The 25,884-nt window shown below is 50.7% G+C and overlaps 2 protein-coding genes across 10 annotated transcripts in view; both read left to right on the top strand.

The window, feature by feature from the left end:
* Nucleotides 1–15,395, top strand: part of LPAR5 (lysophosphatidic acid receptor 5) — a 29,247-nt gene extending 13,852 nt beyond the window's left edge. Inside the window, exons 3-4 of one of the 3 annotated variants that reach the window (XR_007129230.1) lie at nt 9,214–9,220; nt 15,374–15,395. The gene's annotated coding sequence lies outside the window, so the exon portion shown is untranslated. Of the gene's footprint in view, nt 1–4,035; nt 4,045–9,213; nt 9,221–15,373 lie in introns of those variants that run through there. The other 2 variants (XR_007129228.1, XR_007129229.1) reach the window with 2 other exon arrangements.
* Nucleotides 7,374–25,884, top strand: part of CHD4 (chromodomain helicase DNA binding protein 4) — a 30,997-nt gene continuing 12,486 nt past the window's right edge. For 4 of the 7 annotated variants that reach the window (XM_047739683.1, XM_047739682.1, XM_047739681.1 and 1 more), the window contains exons 1-25: nt 7,374–7,532; nt 8,401–8,578; nt 12,141–12,262; nt 12,459–12,674; nt 12,893–13,011; nt 13,134–13,375; nt 13,633–13,760; nt 13,992–14,127; nt 14,281–14,459; nt 14,644–14,883; nt 16,419–16,622; nt 16,726–16,931; nt 17,292–17,423; nt 17,505–17,601; nt 18,684–18,875; nt 19,361–19,561; nt 19,752–19,889; nt 20,366–20,487; nt 20,581–20,754; nt 21,282–21,423; nt 21,520–21,651; nt 21,767–21,884; nt 23,812–23,936; nt 24,270–24,507; nt 24,670–24,845. In XM_047739683.1, the coding sequence (XP_047595639.1) occupies nt 8,479–8,578; nt 12,141–12,262; nt 12,459–12,674; nt 12,893–13,011; nt 13,134–13,375; nt 13,633–13,760; nt 13,992–14,127; nt 14,281–14,459; nt 14,644–14,883; nt 16,419–16,622; nt 16,726–16,931; nt 17,292–17,423; nt 17,505–17,601; nt 18,684–18,875; nt 19,361–19,561; nt 19,752–19,889; nt 20,366–20,487; nt 20,581–20,754; nt 21,282–21,423; nt 21,520–21,651; nt 21,767–21,884; nt 23,812–23,936; nt 24,270–24,507; nt 24,670–24,845 (3,879 nt within the window). In that variant the 5' untranslated portion in view covers nt 7,374–7,532; nt 8,401–8,478. The remainder of the gene's footprint in view (nt 7,533–8,400; nt 8,579–12,140; nt 12,263–12,458; nt 12,675–12,892; nt 13,012–13,133; nt 13,376–13,632; nt 13,761–13,991; nt 14,128–14,280; nt 14,460–14,643; nt 14,884–16,418; nt 16,623–16,725; nt 16,932–17,291; nt 17,424–17,504; nt 17,602–18,683; nt 18,876–19,360; nt 19,562–19,751; nt 19,890–20,365; nt 20,488–20,580; nt 20,755–21,281; nt 21,424–21,519; nt 21,652–21,766; nt 21,885–23,811; nt 23,937–24,269; nt 24,508–24,669; nt 24,846–25,884) is intronic. The other 3 variants (XM_047739685.1, XM_047739684.1, XM_047739686.1) reach the window with 2 other exon arrangements.

The following is a 25,884-nucleotide window of genomic DNA, read 5'->3' as shown; positions in this document are numbered from 1 at the left end:
GGGGTGATCCAGAGCCCTCACCCTGTGTCCTGCGGTCGCCCCATTTATAGTTTAGGGAAATCCAAATGAGGAAAATGAGAACATCCTAGATGGAGGGAGAAGAGCGTGAACAAGTTTTGGAAATAACTCCCTATGCCAGGATCTTCATGTGGTGCTTATCACTATTGATTATATATTATTTAGTGATTGATTATCATAAGCCTCTGAGTTAAGGACAGTTATTATCCCTATTTTACAAATGAAGCACCCTAGGGAAGCTGCGATCTGAAGGTCACACAACCGGGAAGAGGCATGATAGCTATTTGGCTCCCTAACTCCTACTCTTTGCAGTACTTTCCACCGTCTCTCCCCTTCCTGGGGCTTCCCACCTTCTCATCTTGGCTCTGTCCCATCCACCCTCCCTAGCTTCCTGTCTCCTCCTCACCCGGGCCGCCTCTCCCAACTACTTCTCTCACCCTCTGTGCTCCACTACTTCCTCCATACTCCTAACCCTCTTACCCTCCGACACACCTGCCCCTTCCCCCTCCACGGGTCCTAGGTTCCTGCGCAGAGCACCTCGCAGCTCACTCACGGTTCCAGTTGTGTTGAGCCCCGAAACACACCCCATTGAAGCCTTAGAAAGGAGTAGCTAGGTGGTGGCTCACCCAGGTGGGATGGCTCAGCCTTGGTGCAGTTGGCCATGACTCCCCTCCCTTAGCCGGGAGGTACCCAGCATCTCCAAGGCAGCCCTCCTGCTTGTCCACCAACTAAGCTGAAGAGAAGAAGACCTCCCCTGTTTCTCCTCAAAGTCTGCCTCTTCTGTAGGAAGAGTTCCCTCCTCTGTAGGTCCCTCCACACAGTGAGTAGCCTGGAGAAGAGTAACAATCATTGGTCTTGAAATAAAACAAATTCAGGAGAACCAGGGCCAAGGTAAGGGGGTCCCAAAGGGTCAGGATGCTTCTCCCTTAGCCCTGAACCAGCTTGAGGGAAATCCCTACTGGGTTGCCACCTGGGGTTCCCGTGGAGGAAACGGGAAAGGGGAGGTTAAATCTCACCCCACGGGCCTGCTTTCTTCATTCTTTCAGGAGACCCTGGAGACAGAGGGAGGCTAGGTAGCTCTCACCATGCTATATCCTCTCCAGAAGAGATAGCACCAAAAAGCGAAGTTTCTCACACAGGCCTTGGGGAAACCCAAAGGCTCTCAGAACCAACCTGGGCGAGTACTAATTTCAGCTCTGTCACTTCTTGGCAATGTGACTTAGTGAGTTACTTCAACTCTCTGAACCTCTGTTTTCTCCTCTGTGAAATGGGGAATCACAGTATCTACTTGTTGGGTTGCTGTTAGGTCAATTAGATCACCTTGGAAAGGCACCTGGGAGAAACCCCAAAAGGGGGAGCTCTCTTTTCAACAAGAGTGTGGAGAGTAGGTGCTATTGGTAAAATCTGTTTGTGATGCCCACGGGGAGTGTTTCTGGAAGACAGCAAGGGTTTCAAGGTGAATCCTCACCCAGACAGGGCTCTGCCAGCAATCAGAACCAGGGCCAGGGGATGGGTGAGCTAGGCAGGCTGGGCAAGTTTCCACAGTGTTAGGTCAAGTAGACAGTTTTCAGGGGCAGTGACTGGCCTGTTGCCCTCTGGGGGCACTCTCTCCCCACTAGGCCTAACGTCTATCCCACAGACAGAGGAGTGGGTAGAAAAGTGCCTGAAAGGGAGAGGAGAGGGGGCATGGGATGAAGAACCCAGCAAAGGAGAAAGGGCAAGAGAGGAGGCTGGAGGGGAAGTAAGGGCCCAGGCAGGCACAGGGTGGGGCCTGGAGAGGGGCCTAGGGCAGGAGGGCGGGAGGGAGCCTGGGAGGGAAAGCGCCGAGGAGGGAGGAGAGAGGGACAGGGAGGGAGACCAGCAGCGCTGACACAGCCTCGATGTGTGGAACGGGCTGGGGTTTGGCCCACAGGTCAGGCGTCTGGCAGTATTATGGGATGGAGAGGCCTTAGGAGACAGGGAGAGTATTATGGGCTGGAACAGCCTTAGGAGACTGGGGAATATTATGGGCTGGTGAGGCCCGGATCCAACTGGAGGCGGGAGGAAGGGGTGCGGGGCGGGAAGGGGGGGTGGTGGTGGAAGGGAATATTATGGGCTGGAGGCCTCCTGCGACCAGAGGCAAGAGTATTATGGGCTGGCAAGGCCTTCGGTGGCCAGAGGGGGGAGCAGCGGGGGATGGCACCGGCTGCATGTGACTGAGGGGGGGGCCAAGTTGGGGGGGTGGTGAGTGGGGGTGGGGGAGCATATTATGGGATAGCTCTTTGTACCTACTGCGGGGACTGCTTCTCCAGAAGATATTATGGGATGTCGTGTGTGGGAGGGGGAGTGGGGCTGGGGGGATTATTATGGGATGGTGGTGCAGAATGGGGAGGGCCTGAGGAGCTCTTCTCCAACCCCCCCACCCCTTACTCCCTTGCCATTCTCTCTCTAAGGTCTGCCTTCTCTCTCAAACGGCCCAAGGGGAACACCTGAAATCCATCCCCCGCCAGGCACACACTTTGAGCACCTCAACCCATCCTAGGCATCTCCCTTAACTAGCAGACACCTCCAAGGTGCTCAGGGGGAAAGGCAGCCCCTGGGGAATGGGGAGAAAGCCCTAAAGCAGGGTTGTAGCGGCCCGCGGATCGGCCAGCGGATCACACCTCCCACCTGCACGATGTCCTCTTGGCTCCCAATCCCCTTGGGCCACTCTCCTCCCCCTTCTCCCTCCACAAAGTGGGGGCCCTTGATCCTCTTCCCCTCCCCCCTCCCCTCCATTTCCTCTCCAGCTCCCTCCACAGCCGTAACCAGTAAAACAGGCGGCCAGCTATTATGGGATGGCTGCTCCCGGCAGCTCTGCAGGGAGGGGGCGGTCACCGCGGAATGTCTCTTGTGGGTGGCTATTATGGGATGGCCGCCTCTCTTTTTTGGGGGGGGTGGGGGCTAGCAAGGAGAAGGATTATTATGGGATGTGCCCTGCACAACTGGGTGGGGCTGTCCTGGGTAGGTGAAGCTCTGGGGAGGTTGGAGGGGGGTGGTTGGTGGTGAGGAAGGAAAGGAAGGAAGAGGGAGGGAAAGGAGCTGAGGAGGGTGGGGTGAGCCCTGGAGCCAGACCTGAGGCCTGGCAAGAGTAACTGGCTAGAGAGGTTCTTCTGTGACAGCTGTTTGGAGGGGCCCCTGGGGCAGGCTAGAGCTGGTCAAATCTGAACCCTGGACACCTGGGTCTTTTCGCAGCTTGTGAGCTGCAGGGTTGCTGAGTCCAGGGCCTGAAGAGCTGAGCTGGCAGTGGGAATGTCTGGGTTCTGTCTGTGTGGCACACCAAAGGGAGTAGTGCTCCTGGGTAACCACAGAACCCAAGTACTCTCCTCCCACTTTGCCTTCCTGGATTTGAGCCTTGGGACCACAGCTCAGGTAGGTGGGTTGGGCCACGTGGGCTTTGCAACCTTGCAGTCACACACCCGCCCGCCCGCCCGGAACAGAGGCTCAGTTGGCTCCTGAAGGACAAATGCCTGGCCTGTCACCCACCCCCTCCCCAAAGCCCTGTAGGACCTGCATCCTGTCTAGCCATCACAATGCACTGTCACTGTGGCTTTTCCTCCCTATGTTGTCTTTCCAAAGCCCTTTTCTGACAAAGCAGGAGAACACTGGTCCCTTAGACCTCTTACTGGCAGTTTCTGGGGCTCACAGAAAATAGAGATGTAGAGAGAGCATGTACTGAAAACTCCATGGACAACCCACTCTGAGTGTTATTCTAGGTTCTTCTGTACCATGGGATGGAAACAGAACTCTAAGGTAACCGGCTAGAGAGGTTGTCCCCCTGGGTGCATTAATCAGGAGATTATCCCACCCTTAGTCTCTGTGGGCCAATCATGCTAGTGGTTTATTTGTAATTTATCTGGAAGGGTAGCGTGGGGCCAGGGAGTGGGGGAGCAAAGAAGCATAAAGACCACAAAAGCAATACATAAACACACTCATCCTAGCCCTCTCTGGAACTCAAGAAGAGGCAAAGGGATTCTAACATTCTCCTTGTAGTGGGAGCAGGGAGAGGTGGGCAGAGAGCTATGGGGGACAAATGCAATCCGTGTTTATAATCACGGGCACAAAGCTGTGACTACCCAGTTACAAAACTCTCTTCCTGGTTTATATTACGAATCACTGTAGTAATGGGGTTTATATATATGAGAAGAAAAGGCTATGGGGCAGATGGGGATATCTTAGAAGGGAATTTGAGGCCCAGAGGCAGGCTGGATTCCCTGGAGAAAAGGGGAGAGAGGAGGGCATAATAGGTATCTAGCAGCCCTACCTGCCAAGGAGAATGTTGTTGAAAGAAGGTATATCCACATTATGATATCTTAACAGAGCTGCCTCCTCTCCCCTAAGTGAGGCTTACAAGGTCCATCCTAAGTACTCAGAACGGTCATGGGGGAGAGTTTGCAAGAATGAATGCGGCCCAATTTTGATGTCATGAGAATTGAATGAGGAAGATCATGGCAACCTTGCAGAATGGGGGAAATGGCCTGCACACCTCAGGGATGTGGCAAAAGGGTGCTCCAGGGAGTTAAGTCAGGTAGGAGTTGGTGAAAAGATGTATTAACACCACAGGTGCTCTGCTGAGAAGCAAAGGGACCGTAACTTCTTAAAGCAAGCTCTCACCTCTCCTGAATTTATTTCTCCTTGCCACAACTCCAGCCCTGGGTTCCCAGGGGAGGGCAGAGTCCTCTGGCCAGGACCTTTCTCTAGGAAAGTGAGGTTTAGAAGAGCAATGCAGAGACGGTGTGAGGTTCATCCTAGAAGATGATCCAGGTTCTCTCCAACCCGTCCCACTGCCATGTTCTTGGATATGTATGAAAAGGCACATGAGAGCAAAGAAAGACATTATCTCTGCCTTGGGGGTTGGGGGCAGCAAGGCAATGGTGCTAAGACATTGGTTTTCACTTGGGTCCTGGTTCTCTAGGGACCAGGAAAAGGGGAAAATGACAGGTTTATGGGATCAGGCTCTCTGAGGGCTAACAGTTCTTAAGACTGGGCCCTTGGACTTTCTAAGACTGGGTCCCCAAGGTAACTGCAAGATAGGCCCAGTCTGGGAAGGGGAGGGTATACATTGGAAGGCTACCTTGTAGCATAACTGAATGAAAGAGGCATTCTAGAATGTTGACTTGTACATGGGAGGAGGAAAGATGGTGAATATTATACATCAAAGGGTTTTTTTGGATGGAGAATGGGCCCCAACAAGATGAGAATGGGGGCAGTTGGAAGTATGAGACTTCAGGATATAAACAAAAAAGTGGTTAAAAAATACAGGACATTGAAGGTAAGCGGAATTTGGTGTTCAAGAATGAGGATAACAACTCTGGTATGTTAAGAGTCTCTCAAAAAGGAGGCCATAATGATATTACAGGATTTCAGTTTTAGAAACACTGGATAGATAGACATTGTTTTCCAATCAAAATCCCTTTGTGTGGCAGGGAACAGATAGGAGATATCTTGACCACCCATCTATACCGTAAATCCTTTTGGAATACCTTCTAGTTTCTAGAAGGACTATCAAGAACCTCTACTGGGACCTGATCTCTCCTAAGACCAGTTAGGATCTCTTTTATTCTCTTTAACAGGAAATTGGGAAATAGCACTCAGCAGTGTTCCCTTGACATCAGACATTCTATATTGTCCCATAGTTCGATGAGTTGTTCATGCTTTTTAAAGGGAGGCACCTGTGGTCCTTGCATTCCCTGTGGCACCCAGCTTGCTGCCTTACTAGGTGCTCTGGCAATGTCTGTTGAGTGAACAGGAGTAGCAGTGAGGAGGAGAGGGGTCTTGGTTCTTGATATATATATAGCAGAATTCTCACTTCATATCATGGTGGGATGTCCATCCATGGGACTGGCCCAGGCATGCTGGACCACCTGACCTGGAGAGGCAGGGTGACATGGGAGAAGGACTGCTGAAATGCTGAGAAATAAAGACTCCTTTGTAAAGATAGGAGCTTATAATTATTATGGGATGCTATGGCTGAATTAAACTTTATGTAAGTGGCTCATCTGATCAGCATGGTATTTGGTTGGCTCTACCCAAAACTTAAGAGCTGAAGGTAAGCATCTGAAGAATAACTGAATTTGGTGGGATTGGATGGGGCTCTAGGTTGACTCTCAGTTCCTGAGTGTCTGGAAATGATGGGATGAGGGAAGGTAGGGTTTGTCCTAGACATCAAGAGGCTTTATGCCAGGATACTGCTTTGGCCCAGAAAGGGATAAAGGTGTGTACAAGTTGGGGCGGGCACAGGGCAGTGTGGGTAGCCTGCTTCACCCTTGTGGCTCTGGGTGTTAGAATAGACTGACAGCCTGTGGAGGTTTGAATATGAATATTATGGGATGCCTGGCTGGAAAGGCATAGGGGTGGTGGCTGGAGGTGAAGCATTATGGGATGTGACTCTGGGTTGTGCTGGGAGTATTATAGTATGTCTGGTGGACCACGGGCTGCTTGACATTATTATGGGATATCAGGGGGTGGGGTGGAGGAGTAGAACTATGGGATATCTTTCCAGGGTTAGAGGAAAGGAGATTAGATGTCCATCTGTAGGGTGACAGTAGGACTGCCGATCATTATGGGATATCTCTCTGACAGAGGAGAAGGTTTTTATGGGCTGTGGAGTTAGAATGGATGTATGAAGGCTGAGAGTGGTGTTCTGAGGATCTAGACCCTATCCTGCTGGGGCTGAGGGCAGCTCAGGCTAGGGGTTTGCTTATTATGGGATGTGAGTATAGAAAGTGGGAAACTGATTATTACGGGATGTGTGTGGGAGGAGGCCGAAGTGTCCGTTGTTGTAATGTGGGGGGGAGGGGGGAGTTTCTGACTATTATGGGATGTCTAACTGGGGGTGGATGAAGAGTGGTTATTATGGGATGTCTGTGGGGGATGGGGATGAGTATTATGGGCTGTGAGGCTGAAGTGCTGGGAGGGGTGCTTATTATGGGATGGCCATGGGGAAGGAGAGGTGACGAATTATTATGGGATGTTAGCATTAGGGCCAAAGTGAAGAAGTTGGCAAAGGGTGACTATTATGGGATGTCTTAGGTGGGGAAAGGGTTAGTTGCAAAAGGTCTGCAATATTATGAGATGTCAACAGCCTTGGCATATAGGTGTATGGAGTGTGTGTGTGTGGGGGGGTGGTGGTGGTAGGGTGTCCGTGTGTATTATGGGATGGCCAGGAGGTGGGTGGTTGCCCGGGTGACACGCGCGCGCGCGCTCGAAGGGGGCGTGGCCAATGGTTGCCTGAGCGACGAGGGGGCGGGGGTTGCCCGGGAGACCTAAGGAGGAGGGTGGCGGTAGTGGAGGGGGGGTTGGAGTTGGTTGAGGTTATTATGGGCTGTCCGTGGGGGGGCGGGGCCTGTGCGGTGGGATTTCCCGGCCGGTGTTTCGGGCCCTTTAAGAGGCGACGCCGGAGCCGGAGCCATTTTCCCCCCTTCGGCCGCGGCGAGGAGGAGCCGGAGCGGGAGTGACACCGGGCCGGACCCAGCGCGACCTGCGGCGGCTCCGGGGTGAGGAGAGCGCGGGGTTCCCAGAGAGACGCCCCTCTCAGCCCGACCAGCCCCCCGCTCATCCCTCCACCCACCCCTTCCTCAGACGCCCGGGACTCGCGGACCGCCCCCTGCCCAGAGGAGCCGACCCTTCCTTTCCTTTGCCTGCAGGGCGCCCTGCCCCCCCACCCCCGCCCTAAGCCGGCCCGAGTCTTGCCCCCCGCGACTCCCACCTCGGGCTTGGTCTCCCATAATGCCCGGCGCCCGCCCCCTCGCCCTTTGCTCACTTGCCCCCCAGGACACGTGGCCCGGCCCCCTGCCCGGTGGGCGCTCCCTCGCCCCCCGGGTCCCAACCTCCAGCCCCCTGGAGCGCCCAAGCCTCCACGCCCCCTCGGCCCCGCAGCTCCTCAGGAGAACCTGAGTTGTCCCAGAGGACAGCCTTTGGAGAGCTGCCCTGTCTGGGGACTGGCCCCTCCCCAGGCGCAGGGAGGCGCCCCCCCACCCCCAAGTGACCTTGTGTCCCCGAGCGCCTCGCCGCCTGCCGCCTCCCCCAGCCCCCCCCGCGCCGCGTCCACTCGGACCCCCTTCCCCCCGCGTCACACCCTGCTCGGTCCAGTCTGGTTTCTCCCCCTCCCCACGCCTGCACCAGCCTGCCCTCGGGGGCGTCGCTCCCGCTCATCTGGGGGGCTCCGGTTGGGGAGCCGGCTTCCGGGCTGCCCTCGAGGAGTGTGGAACTAAGTTCAGCCTGAGTGGTTCGGGTGCCCTGCTAGGGTGGCTGGGGTGGGGGGGCCGCTGGTGGTGGTGGGCGGAAAGAGCGGGTGGGTGTGGGGGAGGGGGACAGTGCGCGTCACTGACTGTTCTCTCTTTCTTTCCCCCCTCCCCCGCACAGTGACTCGGGCCAGAGTAGAGGGCCCCAGGCCGCAGGCAGGAGCAGCTGGGCCGATTCCCTGGCCGGGAGCGGAAGGGGATGGCGTCGGGCCTGGGCTCCCCGTCCCCCTGCTCGGCGGGCAGCGAGGAGGAAGATATGGATGCACTTTTGAACAACAGCCTGCCCCCACCCCACCCAGGTAACATCTTCCCCAAGGGCCCAGGGCAGGAAGGAGGCATTTGGGCCCTCCCTAGCGACTCTGGTGAGGCAGGGTTGAGTTTCTCTCTCTCTGTGTGCAGAGTCTGAGGTGGAGGGCATCCGAAGGGAGTGGTTCCCTTCTGCGGAGCTCTTGTGGGAGGGGGTGGAAGCCATGTGCCTCCTGGGCTCTGGGACCTAGATGCAAGCTTGCTGCACTGTCTTCAGGAATGCTATGCAGTTCCCGGTTGAGGGAGCTCTCTGGGCTGGCGGACCTTACCTTGTGCGGGGTCCATGGAGGAATGCAGGTGGCTGGGACCCCTGGAGGGGGGGTGGGAGGGGGTATGTGTTGAGGATTGCATTTTGGAGACCAGTCGGTCATCTGTGTTAGTAGGATCCTGTGGTTGCTGCTGTGGAAAGGAGAGAGGGAGTGCTGGTTACTATCTGATTATTTTTAGCTTCTGATCAGTTACGGGTTTTCTGTGCTGTCTCAACTGTGTGAAGTTTGAATTGCGCTCCTTAGCTGGGTTGTAGAGCGCTTTTAGCCAGGCAGATTGTTGGAATGTTTGAAGTGGGGAAATGATGGGGGCTAGGGGTAGGATGTCATAGTCTGAAAGATATACTAGGGAGGGGCAAAAGAACAGAGGTGACACCCTGCAGACTCCCCCCCCCCCCCCCCCCCACTTTCCTATAGCAAGTGGACATAATACCGGCTTTTTTCCTAGAGGCTTTTGCCTCCATGCAAGGAGCCTAGGGAGCCTAGGGTTTGGGCTGGTGGCATGAAGTGTTTGTGTAGGTGTGTTGGGGGTGTTCTGTCTGTGTTTGGGGGTGGCTCCTTGGACTGGCCAAACCCGTATGGTTATAATCACCCTGCGTGATTGGAGTAGCCCTTGTCTCTTCTCAAATGGTGATTGATGTCATGCATCTAAGTGGCTGTCTTTCCTTTTAAAGAGCCCTTAGCTAAGTCACTTACTTGTTTCCTTGACCTTTTTTTGAGCTTTTTTTTTTTTAATGCCATTTTTTAATTCTCTGCTTATATTTATTTTTCTTTTAATTCCAGAGCTTGCTCGTCCCGTTTTTGTTTCCCATCAAACATCTTTCACTTCTGGCTTCTCTCTCCTTAGCTCTAGCAGCAAGTTGAAGTGGTCTGGGAAAGATGTTTCTACATTTGGCGTCTTCTAAGTTGGAAGTCTTCGTTTGAAACTGAGGGCACTTAGGAGAGGGGTCTTGTTACTGAATCTTCAGCTGTTGGGATAAGAAACTTAGACTTAGTCTCATCACCATGTAGGCCAAGGTGGCAAATTTCGGTGCTATTGCCCAAGGTGGGGGTGGGGTGGTGGTTTAGGTAATATGATCTGATCCTTTCTGTGAGGGGCCAGAGAAGTAGTAGTGCTATCCAGCCAATGCTGGTTCCACATCTTGGCTTCCCATTGGCTTTTTGGTCTGGGGCTGCCCCCCCAGTTGATTGGGAGCTGTGAAGGCTCCCAGGGTGAACTCTGCCCCAAGCTGTAGCATGACCCAGTTTTTCCACTTGCCACGCCCCATTCCTGCCCCTTTCCCAAATCATTTATGTCTCAGCCACTTTGCCGCACGTTGTCTCAGCACATTATCTGCCTGAGAAGTTTGGGGGTCTTATGAGGATGGGTGTTCCCTTCACCTGCATGAGTTTGTCCTTGTATCCAGTTTTTATGGAGGTGAGGAAGACGAGGAATGGAGAAATGGAACTGATTAGTGAGGGGGATGACATGGGGATTGCTGGGGAGAAGCCTTAAGAAAATGGTTCTTTCTGGTGAGATCCAGGCTGGTGTTCCATTCCCAAGGGAATGGGAGGGGCTTTCTTATGCCTGGCCTGATCCTGGGCTGAGTGGGGGGAGGCTGATGGTGCTTTGTCAAGCTTAATGTCTCATGTTCCCTAGTATCTGCTTTGCTCAGGAAGGGCGGAGCCAGAAGCATTTTAGGGCCAGTTCTGGGGGTCAGGGCCAAAGAGCATGTGTGTAAGATTGAAGGAAGCATATTGTTGTCCAGCACTGTCCAGGTGCTGCTCCTTTTTTCTTGGTGAAGACATCACTCCCATATATGTTGGATAGGTGGCTATTTGTAATCCGTGAGAGGTGGTTTAGGATTTATGGCTTGGACTCTTGGGGAGATAGGTGGTGAGGAGGAACCTGAGTTATAGAGACTTCTTGTGGGCTCCCATTCCTCAAGGTAAATCTTTTGGATATCAAAAATTTGAGAAGATTGTATGCTCTGACCATAGCTCCACTGAGCCTTTGTTAAATCTTAGCTCTGATGATTGGAAAAATAATTATGATTGAGGGGAGTAACCCAGTCCCTCTTGTATTACCCTTCACGTTTGTCTTGGGTTTCCTTGTGTAGGACATTAGAGTGGCCTCTCGAGAACTGTGTTATCCCAGAATAGGTGTTAGGAGAAGTGGCATGTGGACCTGGGGCCAGGTAGTAATTTGGGAAGTCTTTGTGAGGGTAGTCTTTCCTCGGCTACCTCTCCCAACCCCACCCCCTCCCCTGCTACTTCCTGTCCTATGTTGGCAGCTGGGTGCCCTGGGCTGGCTTCTGCGGTCAGGAGCCATTTTCCCTCTCCTCAGTGGGTGAGGCACTCCCTCCTTCTCTCCACTCCCTTCTCCACTCCCCCCCTCCCTGGGCGGGGGTGGCTTAGGAAGAAGGAGAGAGAGGAGGGAGGAGGGAGGTGGTGTGAATGTGTGTTAGTTACAAAGGAAGCTGCATCCTGGTCTTCTCCTCCCCCTCTGTGCCCCTTCCCACCTATCCCTGCCCAGGAGCTCTCAGTATTACCCCAGGCTTTGTGTGTGCTCCCAGCCAGGGGAGGAGGTGGAGCCAGATGGGAGGAGGATTGGGGGGGGGGTGTGGAGGAGATAGTGACAGCTGGGCTGATTTGGGCCCCTGGGGAGAAGAGGCTACTGACCCAGGAGAAGCTGGGGAGGAATTGTGGAGCTGGAGATGGAAATTATGTTTGGGAGTGGGTATGATACTGAGCTGACAACTGAACCTCTGGCTTGAGGATTCTGGTGGTTTTAAGCAGTGATGAACCAAAGTGGGTAGTGAAGGGTGTGGTTTCTGGGACCCCTGGACTGATACCGTTCTGGGAATGTGGTTAAGATGTATTCTGTCATTTTTGCCTTATGGGGAGGACCTTTCATTTTCATCCCCTGGTTTGTAGGATATTTGGTGGACAGTTAGAGGAGGGCTAGACCTATTTCTCTTATTTGGTTTATTCTAAGCACCTTGCTTCAGCTGCACTGGTGAACATATAGAGGACTCCAGTGAGGGATGAGGGAAAGGAGGCAGGGGTCTGGACAGCTGCCCGAGGTGGGCCTGGTTTGGCCTGACAGGCCTATTTCGGGTATATACAGCTCTCTCTTTGTCTGTTTTTGTCCTGAGTATCAGCTTCCTTCTGTGGTGAGTATAGCAGTTCTCTTCAGTGGAATCTGGGACAAGAGGTGGGGGAATAAAGTCTAAAGCCTTTGGATTAGGCTCTGACCTTTTGCTATTGATCTTTTCTCTACCCGCTTCTCTCTGCCAAATATATGTAGAAAACGAAGAGGACCCAGAAGAGGATTTGTCAGAAGCAGAGACTCCAAAGCTCAAGAAGAAGAAAAAGCCTAAGAAACCTCGGGACCCTAAAATCCCTAAGAGCAAGCGCCAAAAAAAGGAGGTGAGTGGGTGACTGGATGTTTGGGGAATAAGAAGGGAGAAGCTCTGATGAGAACGGTTGAGGGGTGTGGGGGGACATTTGTTTCTTCTTCTCCAGTGGTGGGCCAGGTCCTGGGGATGAGCCTCAGGGCTGTCCTGAGGTCAGCATGTGTGTAGCATGTGTGTGTCTGTCTCCCTCTCCCCCTTCCCTGCTCCAGCGTATGCTCTTATGCCGGCAGCTGGGGGACAGCTCTGGGGAGGGGCCGGAGTTTGTGGAGGAGGAGGAAGAGGTGGCTCTGCGTTCAGACAGTGAGGGCAGCGACTATACCCCTGGCAAGAAGAAAAAGAAGAAGCTTGGACCTAAGAAAGAAAAGAAGAGTAAATCCAAGCGGAAGGAAGAGGAGGAGGAGGATGACGATGATGATGATTCAAAGGTGCCTTGACCTCTGTCCTCTCCTGTGTGCTTGCGGTTGGCTTCCTGTCCTCTGTCTCCCAGATACTGCACTGCCCCTTAGAGTGTTCTCTCTCCCCGGTTGTAATGATTTTCTCTCCGCTCTCCTCCCCTGGTCTTGCAGGCCTTCATCTCAGCTCAGATTTCCTTTAGCAAGTATGGACACTAGGTGTCAGGTCTTTGACCTTGCTCTCTCTGCAGGAGCCTAAGTCATCCGCTCAGCTCCTGGAAGACTGGGGCATGGAAGACATTGACCATGTGTTCTCAGAGGAGGATTATCGCACCCTCACCAACTACAAGGCCTTCAGCCAGTTTGTCCGGTAAATAGTGGGGGCCTTGGGCGCTGGGGAGGAGAGTGCCTGAATAATCTCTATTCGCTTCTCTCTCTGTCTCATTTATTCTCAAAGATTTTCCTCTTTGTTCTTGTCCATTTCTCCACCAGACCCCTCATTGCTGCCAAAAACCCCAAGATTGCTGTCTCCAAGATGATGATGGTTTTGGGTGCAAAGTGGCGTGAGTTCAGCACCAACAATCCCTTCAAAGGCAGTTCCGGGGCTTCTGTGGCGGCAGCAGCGGCGGCAGCGGTGGCTGTGGTGGAGAGCATGGTGACGGCCACTGAAGTTGCACCACCTCCTCCGCCTGTGGAGGTGCCGATCCGCAAGGCCAAGACCAAGGAGGGCAAAGGTGAAATGAGACCCACTGTGAGGCGGGATGGTGTGGGCATGGGATATTGAAGACGGAAGAAGCATGAGGATGCTGTTCTGTCAGCCTAAAGATAGAGGAGTGTGAGGTAGAAATGAATCTTGGATTTAGGAGGGAAATTTTGGGAAGCTGGACATGGGGAAATGTGCTTAGGTAGAGAATATTTTATTAATCTTTTCCATCTGCTGTCTTGTCATGTGTTTGGATTACCTGATCTTAAGTGTGCTCTCTGACTTTAGGTCCCAATGCTCGGAGGAAGCCCAAGGGCAGCCCTCGTGTACCTGACGCCAAGAAGCCTAAACCCAAGAAAGTAGCTCCCCTGAAAATCAAGCTGGGAGGTTTTGGTTCTAAGCGTAAGAGATCCTCGGTGAGAGCTCAGCCCATCCCGTTCTGGTGCAGTGTTACTCTATGTCCAGGTCTGGCCTTCACGGTAGGCAAGTAAGAGTGGGGGTCTTGGCCCCAGAACACAGTGACTAGGCTTCTTACCTGACCGTCCTTGCTGGGATTCTAGCACCCTTAGTAAGAGTGATCCCTTCTCTAGTAAATTCTCCTTCCCCTTGGCTTTAACCTCTAATCTTCTTTCATTTCATTCCGCCAGAGTGAGGATGATGACTTAGATGTGGAGTCTGACTTCGATGATGCCAGCATCAATAGCTATTCCGTTTCTGATGGTTCTACCAGCCGCAGTAGCCGCAGCCGCAAGAAACTCCGAACCACTAAAAAGAAAAAGAAAGGTGTGTTTCTTTTTTGGGTCTGTGTGTGATGGGGTGGGGTGGGGATGACTGGGGAAGAATCTCCCTAAGGAGATCGGGGTTGGGTTTATTTTAGAGGGGGTGGGGGGAGGTAGTTTTTTTCTAATAACTGGGCTTTCCCTCTTCCTTGCCTAGGCGAGGAGGAGGTGACTGCTGTGGATGGTTATGAGACAGACCACCAGGACTATTGCGAGGTGTGCCAGCAAGGCGGTGAGATCATCCTGTGTGATACCTGTCCCCGAGCCTACCACATGGTCTGCCTGGATCCGGATATGGAGAAGGCTCCCGAGGGCAAGTGGAGCTGTCCACATTGCGTGAGTACCTGGCCATTGTGGCCCTCTGGAACCCTCAAGAGGAAGGGTGGGGTGACAGATCCTTTGGGCCTGGGTGGTGGTACTGGTGTGGACTTTGTGAAGCATTCAAAGAAATGATGGGTGTGGTTCCGACTTGGATGGGTGGGGGGAGGTTATAATCTGACTCTGTGGTCCTTTACTGCAGGAGAAGGAAGGCATCCAGTGGGAGGCTAAAGAGGACAATTCAGAGGGTGAGGAGATCCTGGAAGAGGTTGGAGGAGACCCTGAAGAGGAGGATGACCACCATATGGAATTCTGTCGTGTCTGTAAAGATGGTGGGGAGCTGCTCTGCTGTGACACCTGTCCTTCATCCTACCACATCCACTGCCTGAACCCCCCACTTCCAGAGATTCCTAATGGTGAATGGCTCTGTCCCCGTTGTACGGTGAGTGACTGACCCTAGCCAAGGTGGGAGGTATGGGTAAGTGTAGTCTAGCAGAAGGGTATACTTCTTTTATGTGTAGGCTTCGGGGGGCTGAGGTGTAGGAGAGGTCATTGGAGAACTCTATCTTTTAACCCTGAGACAGATTGTTTTCCTTTCTCATGTAGTCTGGGGATAGCTTTGTCTGGGAAAATGTAGGATTAGCTTTGAACAGAGGAGTTGATGCTTTGCTATCTCTCTCTCTTTTTTTTTTAAGATTTTGTTTATTTATTTGAGAGAGAGAGCATGAGAAGAGAGAGGTTAGCAGGAAAAGCAGACTCCCTGCTCAGCAGAGAGTCCGATGTAGGACTCAGTCCCGGGACTCCAGGATCATGACCTGAGCTGAAGGCAGTTGCTTAACCCAACTGAGCCACCCACGCACCCTTTGCCAGCTCTTTTAAGGGGTGTTCTTTTTTTTTTTTTTTTTTAAAGATTTTATTTATTTATTTGTCAGAGAGAGAGAGAGGGAGAGAGAGCAAGCACAGGCAGACAGAATGGCAGGCAGAGGCAGAGGGAGAAGCAGGTTCCCTGACGAGCAAGGAGCCCGATGTGGGACTTGATCCCAGGATGCTGGGATCAGGACCTGAGCCGAAGGCAGCTGCTTAACCAACTGAGCCACCCAGGCGTCCCTTAGGGGTGTTCTTAAAGCCGTGTTTCTCCAGCCTAGACCATCCATTCTGTCTTGGCACCCAGCTTTGGGGTCTTGGTATTTTAGAATGGTTAATAGGATTACTTAATTGCTTTTCAGTTGCTCATGAGAGGAATTCTGGTGCCATATGTCTGGGGGTTTTCTCTGCTTTTCTGGTTCTGGGTTATTGTTGAAGTCTCGCTATTGGCTCTGTTAAACACAGGAATGATAGGGGCGCCTGGGTGGCTCAGTGGGTTAAAGCCTCTGCCTTCGGCTCAGGTCGTGATCCCAGGGTCCTGGGATCAAGCCTCACATCGAGCTCTCTGCTGGGCGGGGACCCTGCTTCCTCCTCTTTCTACCTGCTTCTCTGCCTACTTGTGATCTCTATCTGTCAAATGAATAAATAAAATCTTTAAAAACAAAAGAAAACAAAACAAAAAACCAACCCCCCCCCCCCCAAAAAAAAAACCCAAAGGAGTGATAGTGTCACTCAAATTCTGGATGAAGTCCAGAAGCGGAGATGGAATTCTATTATTCTTTACGTAGAATGGTTCTTCTTAAAAAGAGAATTCAAGAATTATTTATTTATTTTAGAGAGAGAGAGAGGAAGAGAGCATAAGCAGGGTGGGTGGATGCGGAGAGGGAGAGGATCTCCAGCTGACTCCATACTGAGCCCCAGCGGGGGGCTTGATCCCATGACCCCAAGTTTATGATCTGAGCTGCACCCAAGAGTTGGACTCCTAGCTGACTAAGCTACCCAGGCACCTCTTGAAATAAGATTTTAATGATCCTTTGATAAGGCTGAGGCTATGGGCTGTTAAATTTCCTCTCCTTGGTAATGATCTGATGTTGCATCCTCTTTTTCTCTCAGTGTCCAGCGCTTAAGGGCAAAGTTCAGAAGATTCTAATCTGGAAATGGGGGCAGCCACCATCTCCCACACCAGTGCCTCGGCCTCCAGATGCTGATCCCAATACTCCCTCTCCCAAGCCCTTGGAGGGGAGGCCAGAGCGGCAGTTCTTTGTGAAATGGCAAGGCATGTCTTACTGGCACTGCTCCTGGGTGTCTGAACTGCAGGTAAACCTGGGATAGGCTGGAGATCTGGGGACTGCAGTGAAGCCTTGTGGCTGGAAGGAGCGGATGCCACTCCATGATGGCTGATGTCTCCTTCTGTTTGCAGTTGGAGTTGCACTGTCAAGTGATGTTCCGAAACTATCAGCGAAAGAATGATATGGACGAACCACCTTCCGGGGACTTTGGTGGTGATGAAGAGAAGAGCCGGAAGCGTAAGAACAAAGATCCTAAATTTGCAGAGATGGAGGAACGCTTCTATCGCTATGGCATAAAACCTGAGTGGATGATGATCCACCGAATTCTCAACCACAGGTACCAGTGGAACAGGGTCAGACTGGTGGTGGTCTTGGGCGAACTGGAGGTAGGCAGCATAGCCATTGGGAGACTGCTGCCGAAGGGAGTAAGCAAATGGATGTCACTGGTGATTTAAACTTGGAAGAGACATGTCGATGTATTATTATTAACTGACTGAATCCTGGTATTTGAGCCACAGGAGAAGGTTATAGATGAGATGTAATTTTAGGTGCAAAGACTAGTGTGATAGAGAGACACTGAATACATGTGGCATCTGGCCTTCCTAGAAGTCTAGTTTGGAACATCTATTATTGGCACTTTTTGAGAGTGAGGTGTCGTCTTCTGGCTCTGAGGGTTTTTTTCTCCTTGACCTTGCAGTGTGGACAAGAAGGGCCATGTCCACTACTTGATCAAGTGGCGGGACTTGCCCTACGATCAGGCATCCTGGGAGAGCGAGGATGTGGAGATACAGGACTATGATCTGTTCAAGCAGAGCTACTGGAATCACAGGTGGGCGGCTTTGCTGAAGTGGGGAGTTGGTTCTTACGGAGAAGGACCTTGGGCGTCTGTGTGATGTCTGTCTTCTTTCAGGGAGTTAATGAGGGGTGAGGAAGGACGACCAGGCAAGAAGCTCAAGAAGGTGAAGCTGAGGAAGTTGGAGAGGCCTCCTGAAACTCCTACAGTGGATGTGAGTTGGGGCAGAAGAGGGAGGGGACGGTTTGTTGGGTGGGACGATACGTCTTATGTACTCCAGTCTATGGCTGGTACTCCTGGCGATGCCCTGCCAGCAGTAACTTCAGAGCTAGAAGCTTCCCTACTTCTCTACATCTCATTTTCTTTTTGCATCATCAGAAAAATGAAAACATAGGCAGTGGTATTTTCTATGATTGAGAAAGTGTTACCTAGGGATGCATCATGTAACTAAGCTTTTATGAAACTTGTATTGGAACCTGGGTCTTCCACATTTTTTTTTTAAGATTTATTTATTTGACAGGCAGTGAGAGAGGGGACACAAGCAGGGGGAGTGGGAGAGGGAGAAGCAGGTTCCTCACTGATCAGGGAGCCTGATGCAGGGCTTGATCCCAGGATCCTGGGACCGAGACTCGAGCAAAAAGCAGATGCTCAATGACTGAGGCCACCCAGGTGGCCCATCTTCTGACTCTTAATTCATGGCTCAGTTTTTCTGGGGTTTATTTGTGTTATATAACATAAAGGCTTTTAAGGTTAAAAAATAACTCTAGGGGTGTGGGGGTACCTCAATCGGTTAAGTGTCTGCCTTTGGCTCAGGGTCATGATCCCAGCAACCTGGGATCCAGTCCCGAGTCAGGTTCCTTGCTCAGCAGGGGAGTCTGCTTCTCCTCCTTCCTCTGCATTTCCCCCCACCTGTGGTTTCTGGCTCTCTCTGTCTCTCTGTTAAATAAATAAATGAAATCTTTAAAAAACAAAAAGCTGACTTTTTAGGGGGAGCATAGGATTGTTGACCTGGTGGATCTTGATCAGCAGAATTACTGTCTTGTCAGGGAGGCTATGACGCGGTCTTTTAGCAGAGATCTGTAGGCCCAAGATCTCAATCTTTCTGATGGGTTAGTTGCCTTGCTTCCGAGAGGATCCTAAATCAGAGTTACCAGTAGCCGTTGAAGATCTGTTTCCCCACGGTTCTTTATGGCTCTTGAGGATCTGATGAGGATGTGTGAGGAGCAAGCATCCGCTATCTTAAGGAAGGAAGAGAGCTCCTTGGCAGCTCCTCACTTCCTTCGTTTCATCCTTCAGCCGACAGTGAAGTATGAGCGGCAGCCGGAGTACCTGGACGCTACTGGTGGAACTCTGCACCCCTATCAGATGGAGGGCTTGAACTGGTTGCGTTTCTCCTGGGCTCAAGGCACCGATACTATCTTGGCTGATGAGATGGGCCTCGGGAAGACTGTCCAGACAGCAGTCTTCCTCTATTCTCTCTACAAGGAGGTAGGAAAGCTAGAGCGGTTCGTTGTTTTGTGGGTGGGTACTTCGTGTTTGTGGGTTTTTCACACTCCTGAAGAGAGAGAAAAAGGAAAGAAAAATTGATCTCAGAACTTGAACACATTGAGTGACAGTAAGATAGACACATGTACACAGAGATAGATTGAGGGGATGGAGCCCTGGGTAGAATCAGTGGTGGATGCATAGAGCCTCAGGCTTGGGGGAACAAATACCCGTTGAGATAAGCAGAGTGTGAGTGGAATTAGCACAGAAAGACTTGCAGGAAGGGGTCGGGTTTTAGACTCTCTGTAAAGGTGGGTGTGTCTTGGAAGGAGCAGGCAAAGTGTTTTCATATGTGGACAGAGGTGAGGGTAGGAGCAGCAGCACACATGCCAGTCCTCAGCTGGCCTTAGTGGCAGTGGTAGAGATGGGTGCCAGGCTGGTAGTGTGTTAGGGCCCTCAGTCCTTATCCTGCCACTCCTTTCTCCAAGGGTCATTCCAAGGGCCCCTTCCTAGTGAGTGCTCCTCTTTCTACCATCATCAACTGGGAACGGGAGTTTGAAATGTGGGCTCCAGATATGTATGTGGTGACCTACGTGGGTGACAAAGACAGCCGTGCCATCATCCGAGAGAATGAGTTCTCCTTTGAAGACAACGCCATTCGTGGTGGCAAGAAAGCCTCTCGCATGAAGGTATCTCAGTGGGTGGGAGACCACTCTAGAGGGAGTTGTTGCTGCGGGCTTAGTCTGCTTGTTTTGGACTCCCATCCCTGGGGTGAGCCAGGAGGAGAATAGCTGGGAGGAGGGAAAACCCCGTAAGTCCTTTGGGTTAGCCTGCACTGGAGGGGGCAAACATTAGTGACCAAGTTGTCTTCTTGTGCAGAAAGAGGCGTCTGTGAAGTTCCACGTGCTGCTGACGTCCTACGAGCTGATCACCATCGACATGGCCATCTTGGGCTCCATTGACTGGGCCTGCCTCATTGTGGACGAGGCGCACCGGCTCAAGAACAACCAGTCCAAGGTGAGCAGGGAAGTCGAGGCCTCCAGCTTGAGCTTTCTACACCACCTGCTCTGGAAGGGGAGAGCCCGGGAGGGGCAGAAGGGTCAGATGCCTCCTTCCCATCTTAATTGGTAATTCCCCTTGGTGGCCAGCCTTTAGAAGGGAGATGGAGGGACGCCTCGGGGGTTCAGTAGTTAGGTGTCTGCCTTTGGCTCAGGTCATGATCCCAGGGTCCTGGGATCCAGCCCTGCCTCGGGCTCCCTGCTCTTCAGGAAGCCTGCCTCTCCCTCTCCCTCTCCCCCTGCTTGTGTTCCCTCTGTCTCAGTCCCTCTGTCTGGCAAATAAATAAATAAAATCTTTAAAAAAAAAAAAAGGGGGAGATGAAGATGGAAGCGGTGTGGGGGCTTAACCACTGGGCAGTGAAACAGCTCAGGTTTGCAGAGACCTCCCAGAGCCCTCTTTTCATTGGATTTCACCTTCTCCATCTGCTTCTCCAGTTCTTCCGGGTGTTAAATGGTTACTCGCTCCAACACAAGCTGTTGCTGACCGGGACTCCGTTACAAAACAATCTGGAAGAGTTGTTTCATCTGCTCAACTTTCTAACCCCTGAGAGGTTCCAGTAAGTGCGTTTCTCCGTAATCAGCTGATAACTCCGCTTCTAATTCTTCTTGTTGCCCATTTCCTATTACCACTTTCCTTTCTCTTTCTGAAGCAATTTGGAAGGCTTCTTGGAGGAGTTTGCTGACATTGCCAAGGAGGACCAGATTAAAAAACTGCATGACATGCTGGGCCCTCATATGTTGCGGCGGCTCAAAGCTGATGTGTTCAAGAACATGCCATCTAAGACAGAATTGATTGTGCGTGTGGAGCTGAGCCCTATGCAGAAGTGAGTCAGAAGGGACAGAAGCATTGACTCCGTTTTGTAAAAGTAGCTAGACACCTACTAGTCTGCAGAATGTTTGTTTTTTTTTTAAGATTTTACTTATTGGACAGCAAGAGAGGGAACACAAGCATGGGGAATGGGAGGGGGAGAAGCAGGCTTCCTTCTGAGCAGAGAGCCCAATGCGGGGCTCGATCCCAGGACTCTGAAGGCAGACACACTTAACAACTGAGCCAGCCAGGCACCCCTGCAGTGTTTGTGATTCCTCCTTGTACTCTGCTTCCAGGCATCTGGTGTTGGGAGCAAGCGAGATTTTATCTGATGCCATAGTGCTTAATTTAGTTAAATGCCTTACTTAACGTGATGGTGCCAGTAGTGGTGCCTGTTAGGTTGCCAGCCATTAGGTCCCAATGTGGGATGTGTTGGAAGGAAGATCTCAGACCTGGGAACTGTGTTAGGAGTCATATAAAGGTTAGGTTTGAGTCCTGTCAAGGCTCTCGAGTCTGACTTCTCTCTCCATCTTGTCCATGTAGGAAATACTACAAGTACATCCTTACTCGAAATTTTGAAGCACTCAATGCTCGGGGTGGCGGCAACCAGGTGTCTCTGCTCAACGTGGTGATGGATCTGAAGAAGTGCTGCAACCACCCGTACCTCTTCCCCGTGGCCGCGATGGTAGGCTCTGCCTCCTCTCTAGCCCCTCACTGTGCCATGGGCTGAAGCGCTCCCGTTGGGCTTAATGCTTTTTTCTTGTCTTGCTTCTTCCCTCAGGAAGCCCCTAAAATGCCCAATGGCATGTATGATGGCAGTGCCCTAATCCGAGCATCTGGTAAATTATTGCTGCTACAGAAGATGCTCAAGAACCTCAAGGAGGGTGGGCACCGCGTTCTCATCTTCTCTCAGGTATTGTGCGGGCTGGGCCGGGAGCTTGAGGAGAAAGTGGTCAACCGCCCAGTGCGACACGAGGAGAGCAGTTGTCCTCTGACTCGCCCTTCGTTAAACTGTGCTCCCTTAACAGATGACCAAGATGCTGGACCTGTTGGAGGATTTTTTGGAACATGAAGGTTATAAGTATGAACGAATCGATGGTGGGATCACCGGGAACATGCGGCAAGAGGCCATTGACCGCTTCAATGGTAAACGTGGGGGAGTGGTTTCAGTCCACGCGTTCTCATTCACTCGTGTCTTTGCATGGATCACTTGTTCTCGTCAGTCTGCTTTTCTGTATGGTTCTTTAGGGTTTTTGTTAATTGTGATATGGAAGAGTAAAGCTTTTGAATGCCTTGATTCAAAGAATGTTTTGGACTATTCCTAGCAGACCTTTTTTTTCCCTTTGGAGTCTTCGTTTTTTTTGCCACACGAAGAGCATTTTATTTAAGCTTCTTTGTTGTTCTTGAGTCCCAGAGAGGGACAAGGACTTACCAAGCTCAGTTAGCAAATTCGTAGCAGACATGTCTCCGTAGCTGCCACTCCTCCCCCACCTCCCCTTTCTCCTTATTTTTAATTTAATTAATTTTTTTAAAGAAAGTTTATTTTTCTGTTAATCTCTACTCCCACTGTGGGGCTCGAACTCAGGATCAAGAGTTGCACGCTCTTTGAACTGAGCCGGCCAGGCGCCCCTTCGTTTTTCATTTTATTTTATTTTGTTTTTTTTAAACATTTTATTTATTTATTTGAGAGAAGAGAGAGACAGTGAGAGAGAGCATGAGCGAGGAGAAGGTCAGAGGGAGAAGCAGACTCCCCGTGGAGCTGGGAGCCTGATGTGGGACTCGATCCCGGGACTCCAGGATCATGACCTGAGCTGAAGGCAGTCGCTTAACCAACTGAGCCACCCAGGCGCCCCGTTTTTCATTTTAAAATAATTTTGGAGGGGCACCTGCTGGGTGGCTCAGTGGGTTAAAGCCTCTGCCTTCGAGTCAGTTCATGATCTCAGGGTCCTGGGATTGAGCCCCGCATCGGGCTCTCTGCTCCGCAGGGAGCCTGCTTCCTCCTCTCTCTCTGCCTGCCTCTCTGCCTATTTGTGATTTCTCTCTGTCAAATAAATAAATAAAATCTTAAAAAAAATAATAATAAAATAATTTTGGACTTAAAAGTAACAAAAATCAATACAGAGTTCATATATATTCTTCACTCAGCTTCTCTTCACAATAACTGCTTATGTAACCACAGTACAACTGTCAAAAGCAGGAAGTGATGACTGATGTCATACTAGTAACCAAACTGTAGACCTTAATTGAATGTCACCAGTTTTCCTCCTAATGTCCTTTTCCTATTTCAGGATCCAATACCAGATCCCCCATTGCATGGGGTTGTTGTGTCTCTTCCTATCTGTGACAGTTCTTCATTCTTTCCTTTGCTCTCATGTGTTGATACTTGTGAGGATCACTGGTTAGTTACTTTATAGAATGTCTCTTGAGTTTGGGTATGTCTGATGTTTTCTCCTAGCAGGTTGAGCTTATTAGACATTTTGGGCAAGAATGCCATAAAAGCAATGCTGTGTTCTTTTCATTGCATCCTCTCAGGGGGAGGACATGATATTGATAATGTCCCATTACTGGTGAGGTTAACCTTGATCACTCAGTTCAGGTGGTACCTGCTTAGTTTCTCCATAGTAAACTTACTTTTCTTCCAATTGGAATTGATACTGATAAATGTCTCTTTTTTTTCCACTTAGAACTATAGTTGACGCAAGAGTGTTACATTAGTATCAGCTGTGCAAGGTAGTGATTGGACATCTGTGAGTTAAGTTCCCCACGAGTGTAGCTGCCATCTGTAATCACAATGCTATTACAGTATCACTGACTGTATTCCCTGTGCTGTGCCTTTTGCCCCCATGACTTACCCATTCCATAACTGGATGAGGGAGGTATTTGAGACTATGGTCATGTACTGTTTCTCCTTAAACTTGCACATTGACTTCAGCATCCATTCGTGGACCTCGCTTACAGTGATTACTACTGTGTGATGTTTGCCTGATGTTTTGTATCTCTGACATGCTTTCTACGTTAATTATTAATTAGAATTCAAGAGACACTTCTAATGGCGTTTTGGTTCCTTTCTTAGCACCGGGTGCTCAACAGTTCTGCTTCTTGCTTTCCACTCGAGCTGGGGGCCTTGGAATCAATCTCGCCACTGCCGACACAGTTATTATCTATGACTCTGACTGGAACCCCCATAATGACATCCAGGTGAGCAAAGATAGCGGCCTTCGTATACAGTAACTGACTGGTAACGTAAGTGTTCTCTGCGAGGGCTCCACCATCTGGAATTAGTTGTTTCAGGGGAAACAATAGATTCTTTTTGTCTTTTACCTTATTGTGAGCCAGGGAGTTTGGGTTAGCTATGGTCTTATTTGGGGTAACATGATAGAGGGTGTGATCAGGGGGGCAGGGTTTTAGAGTTCATGTGAAAGCAAGCTGCCTTGTGCTGAGTTTAGCTTATTACATGGACATCGGGGCAAGAGCAGAAGCCGGAAAATACGGTTTCTTCCATTTCTGAGTTTGTTTTGTGCCCAACTTTAGGCTTTTAGCAGAGCTCACCGTATTGGGCAGAATAAGAAGGTGATGATATATCGGTTTGTGACCCGTGCGTCCGTGGAGGAGCGCATCACGCAGGTGGCAAAGAAGAAGATGATGCTGACACATCTAGTGGTTCGGCCTGGGCTGGGCTCCAAGACTGGATCCATGTCCAAACAGGAGCTTGACGACATCCTCAAGTTTGGCACTGAGGAGCTATTTAAGGATGAAGCCACAGACGGAGGTGAGCTAGTCAGGAACTTGTTTTGGTCTGGGGCTTGGCTTCTTGAAAGGATATATTTGATACTTAGGGTCCAGAGACATGGACCTAGGGTCCTGTGGGATTTGTTTTTACCACTGCAGCTGCTGAAGCTGACTGAGGGTGTGGACCTCTGATTCTTTATAGGAGGAGACAACAAAGAGGGAGAAGATAGTAGTGTTATCCACTATGATGACAAGGCCATTGAACGACTTCTGGACCGTAATCAGGATGAGACGGAAGACACAGAACTGCAGGGCATGAATGAATATTTGAGCTCGTTCAAAGTGGCCCAGTACGTGGTGCGGGAAGAAGAGATGGGGGTGAGTATGAGTCCAAGGCAATGCTGTGTTTGGTGATTGGTCTGCAAGTTGTTACTGAGACCAGGATGGTATTTGAGACAAGAAGAAAACGTGTGCGTAAGTCAGTACATTGTTGAATTACTGTACCTCTTCCTTTGAAAAGAAATACTATCACATATGGGCAGTCACATATTCATTTTTACCATGGCTGTCAGGAAACTCACAGCCAAATTTCACACTCAAAACTTTTATCTGTTTTAGTTCTTCCTTATCAGAATCTTATTTTAGCTTATGTATTCTATTAACCCTACACATAAACTTCTGATTGCTATCTCAGATCTCTTTGGAGAAAAGGCTAGAGATGAAATACATACCTAAGCAGCTGCTTCCATATACTTTTTAAAACATTAGAATTGTTTCCCCTTCTTCTCTTTCCTTCCTTTTCTGGATCTCTTTTATCAAAAACAAAAAACCTGGGGGGTGTGGGTGGCTCAGTCGTTAAGCATCCGCCCTTGGCTCAGGTCATGATTCCAGGGTTCTAGGATTGAGCCCCACATCGGGCTCCCTGCTTGGCAGGGAACCTGCTTCTCCCTCTCCCCTCCCCCTGCTTGTGTTTCCTCTTTTGCTGTTTCTCTGTCAAATAAATAAATACAATCATTAAAACAAACAAACAAACGAATCCTAAGTCTGCTAAAGGTGTGGCTTCTTTAATAATTACTCCCCAACAAAGTAGAGTATAAAATTAAAAAAAAAGGTTACTTTTTCTTCTGGTCCCCCTTAGACCACTCAACTCAGGGTTCTTTGTTTTGGGTTTTTTTTTTTTTTTTTTTTTTAAGATTCCATTCATTCATTTTGACAGAGATCACAAGCAGAGAGGCAGGCAGAGAGAGAGGAGGAAGCAGGCTCCCTGCCGAGCAGAGAGCCCGACGCGGGGCTCGATCCCAGGACCCCGAGATCATGACCTGACTCGAAGGCAGAGGCTTAACCCACTGAGCCACCCAGGCGCCCCAACTCAGGGTTCTTTGAATTGGCATAGATTTCTGGTAGTCTTCTCCATCTT

The sequence above is a fragment of the Lutra lutra genome, chromosome 8 (genome assembly GCF_902655055.1).
Source record: "Lutra lutra chromosome 8, mLutLut1.2, whole genome shotgun sequence".
Taxonomy (NCBI): domain Eukaryota; kingdom Metazoa; phylum Chordata; class Mammalia; order Carnivora; family Mustelidae; genus Lutra; species Lutra lutra.
The sequence above is the reverse complement of the archived record's forward strand: the minus strand, read 5'-3'. Positions and strand labels throughout refer to the sequence as shown.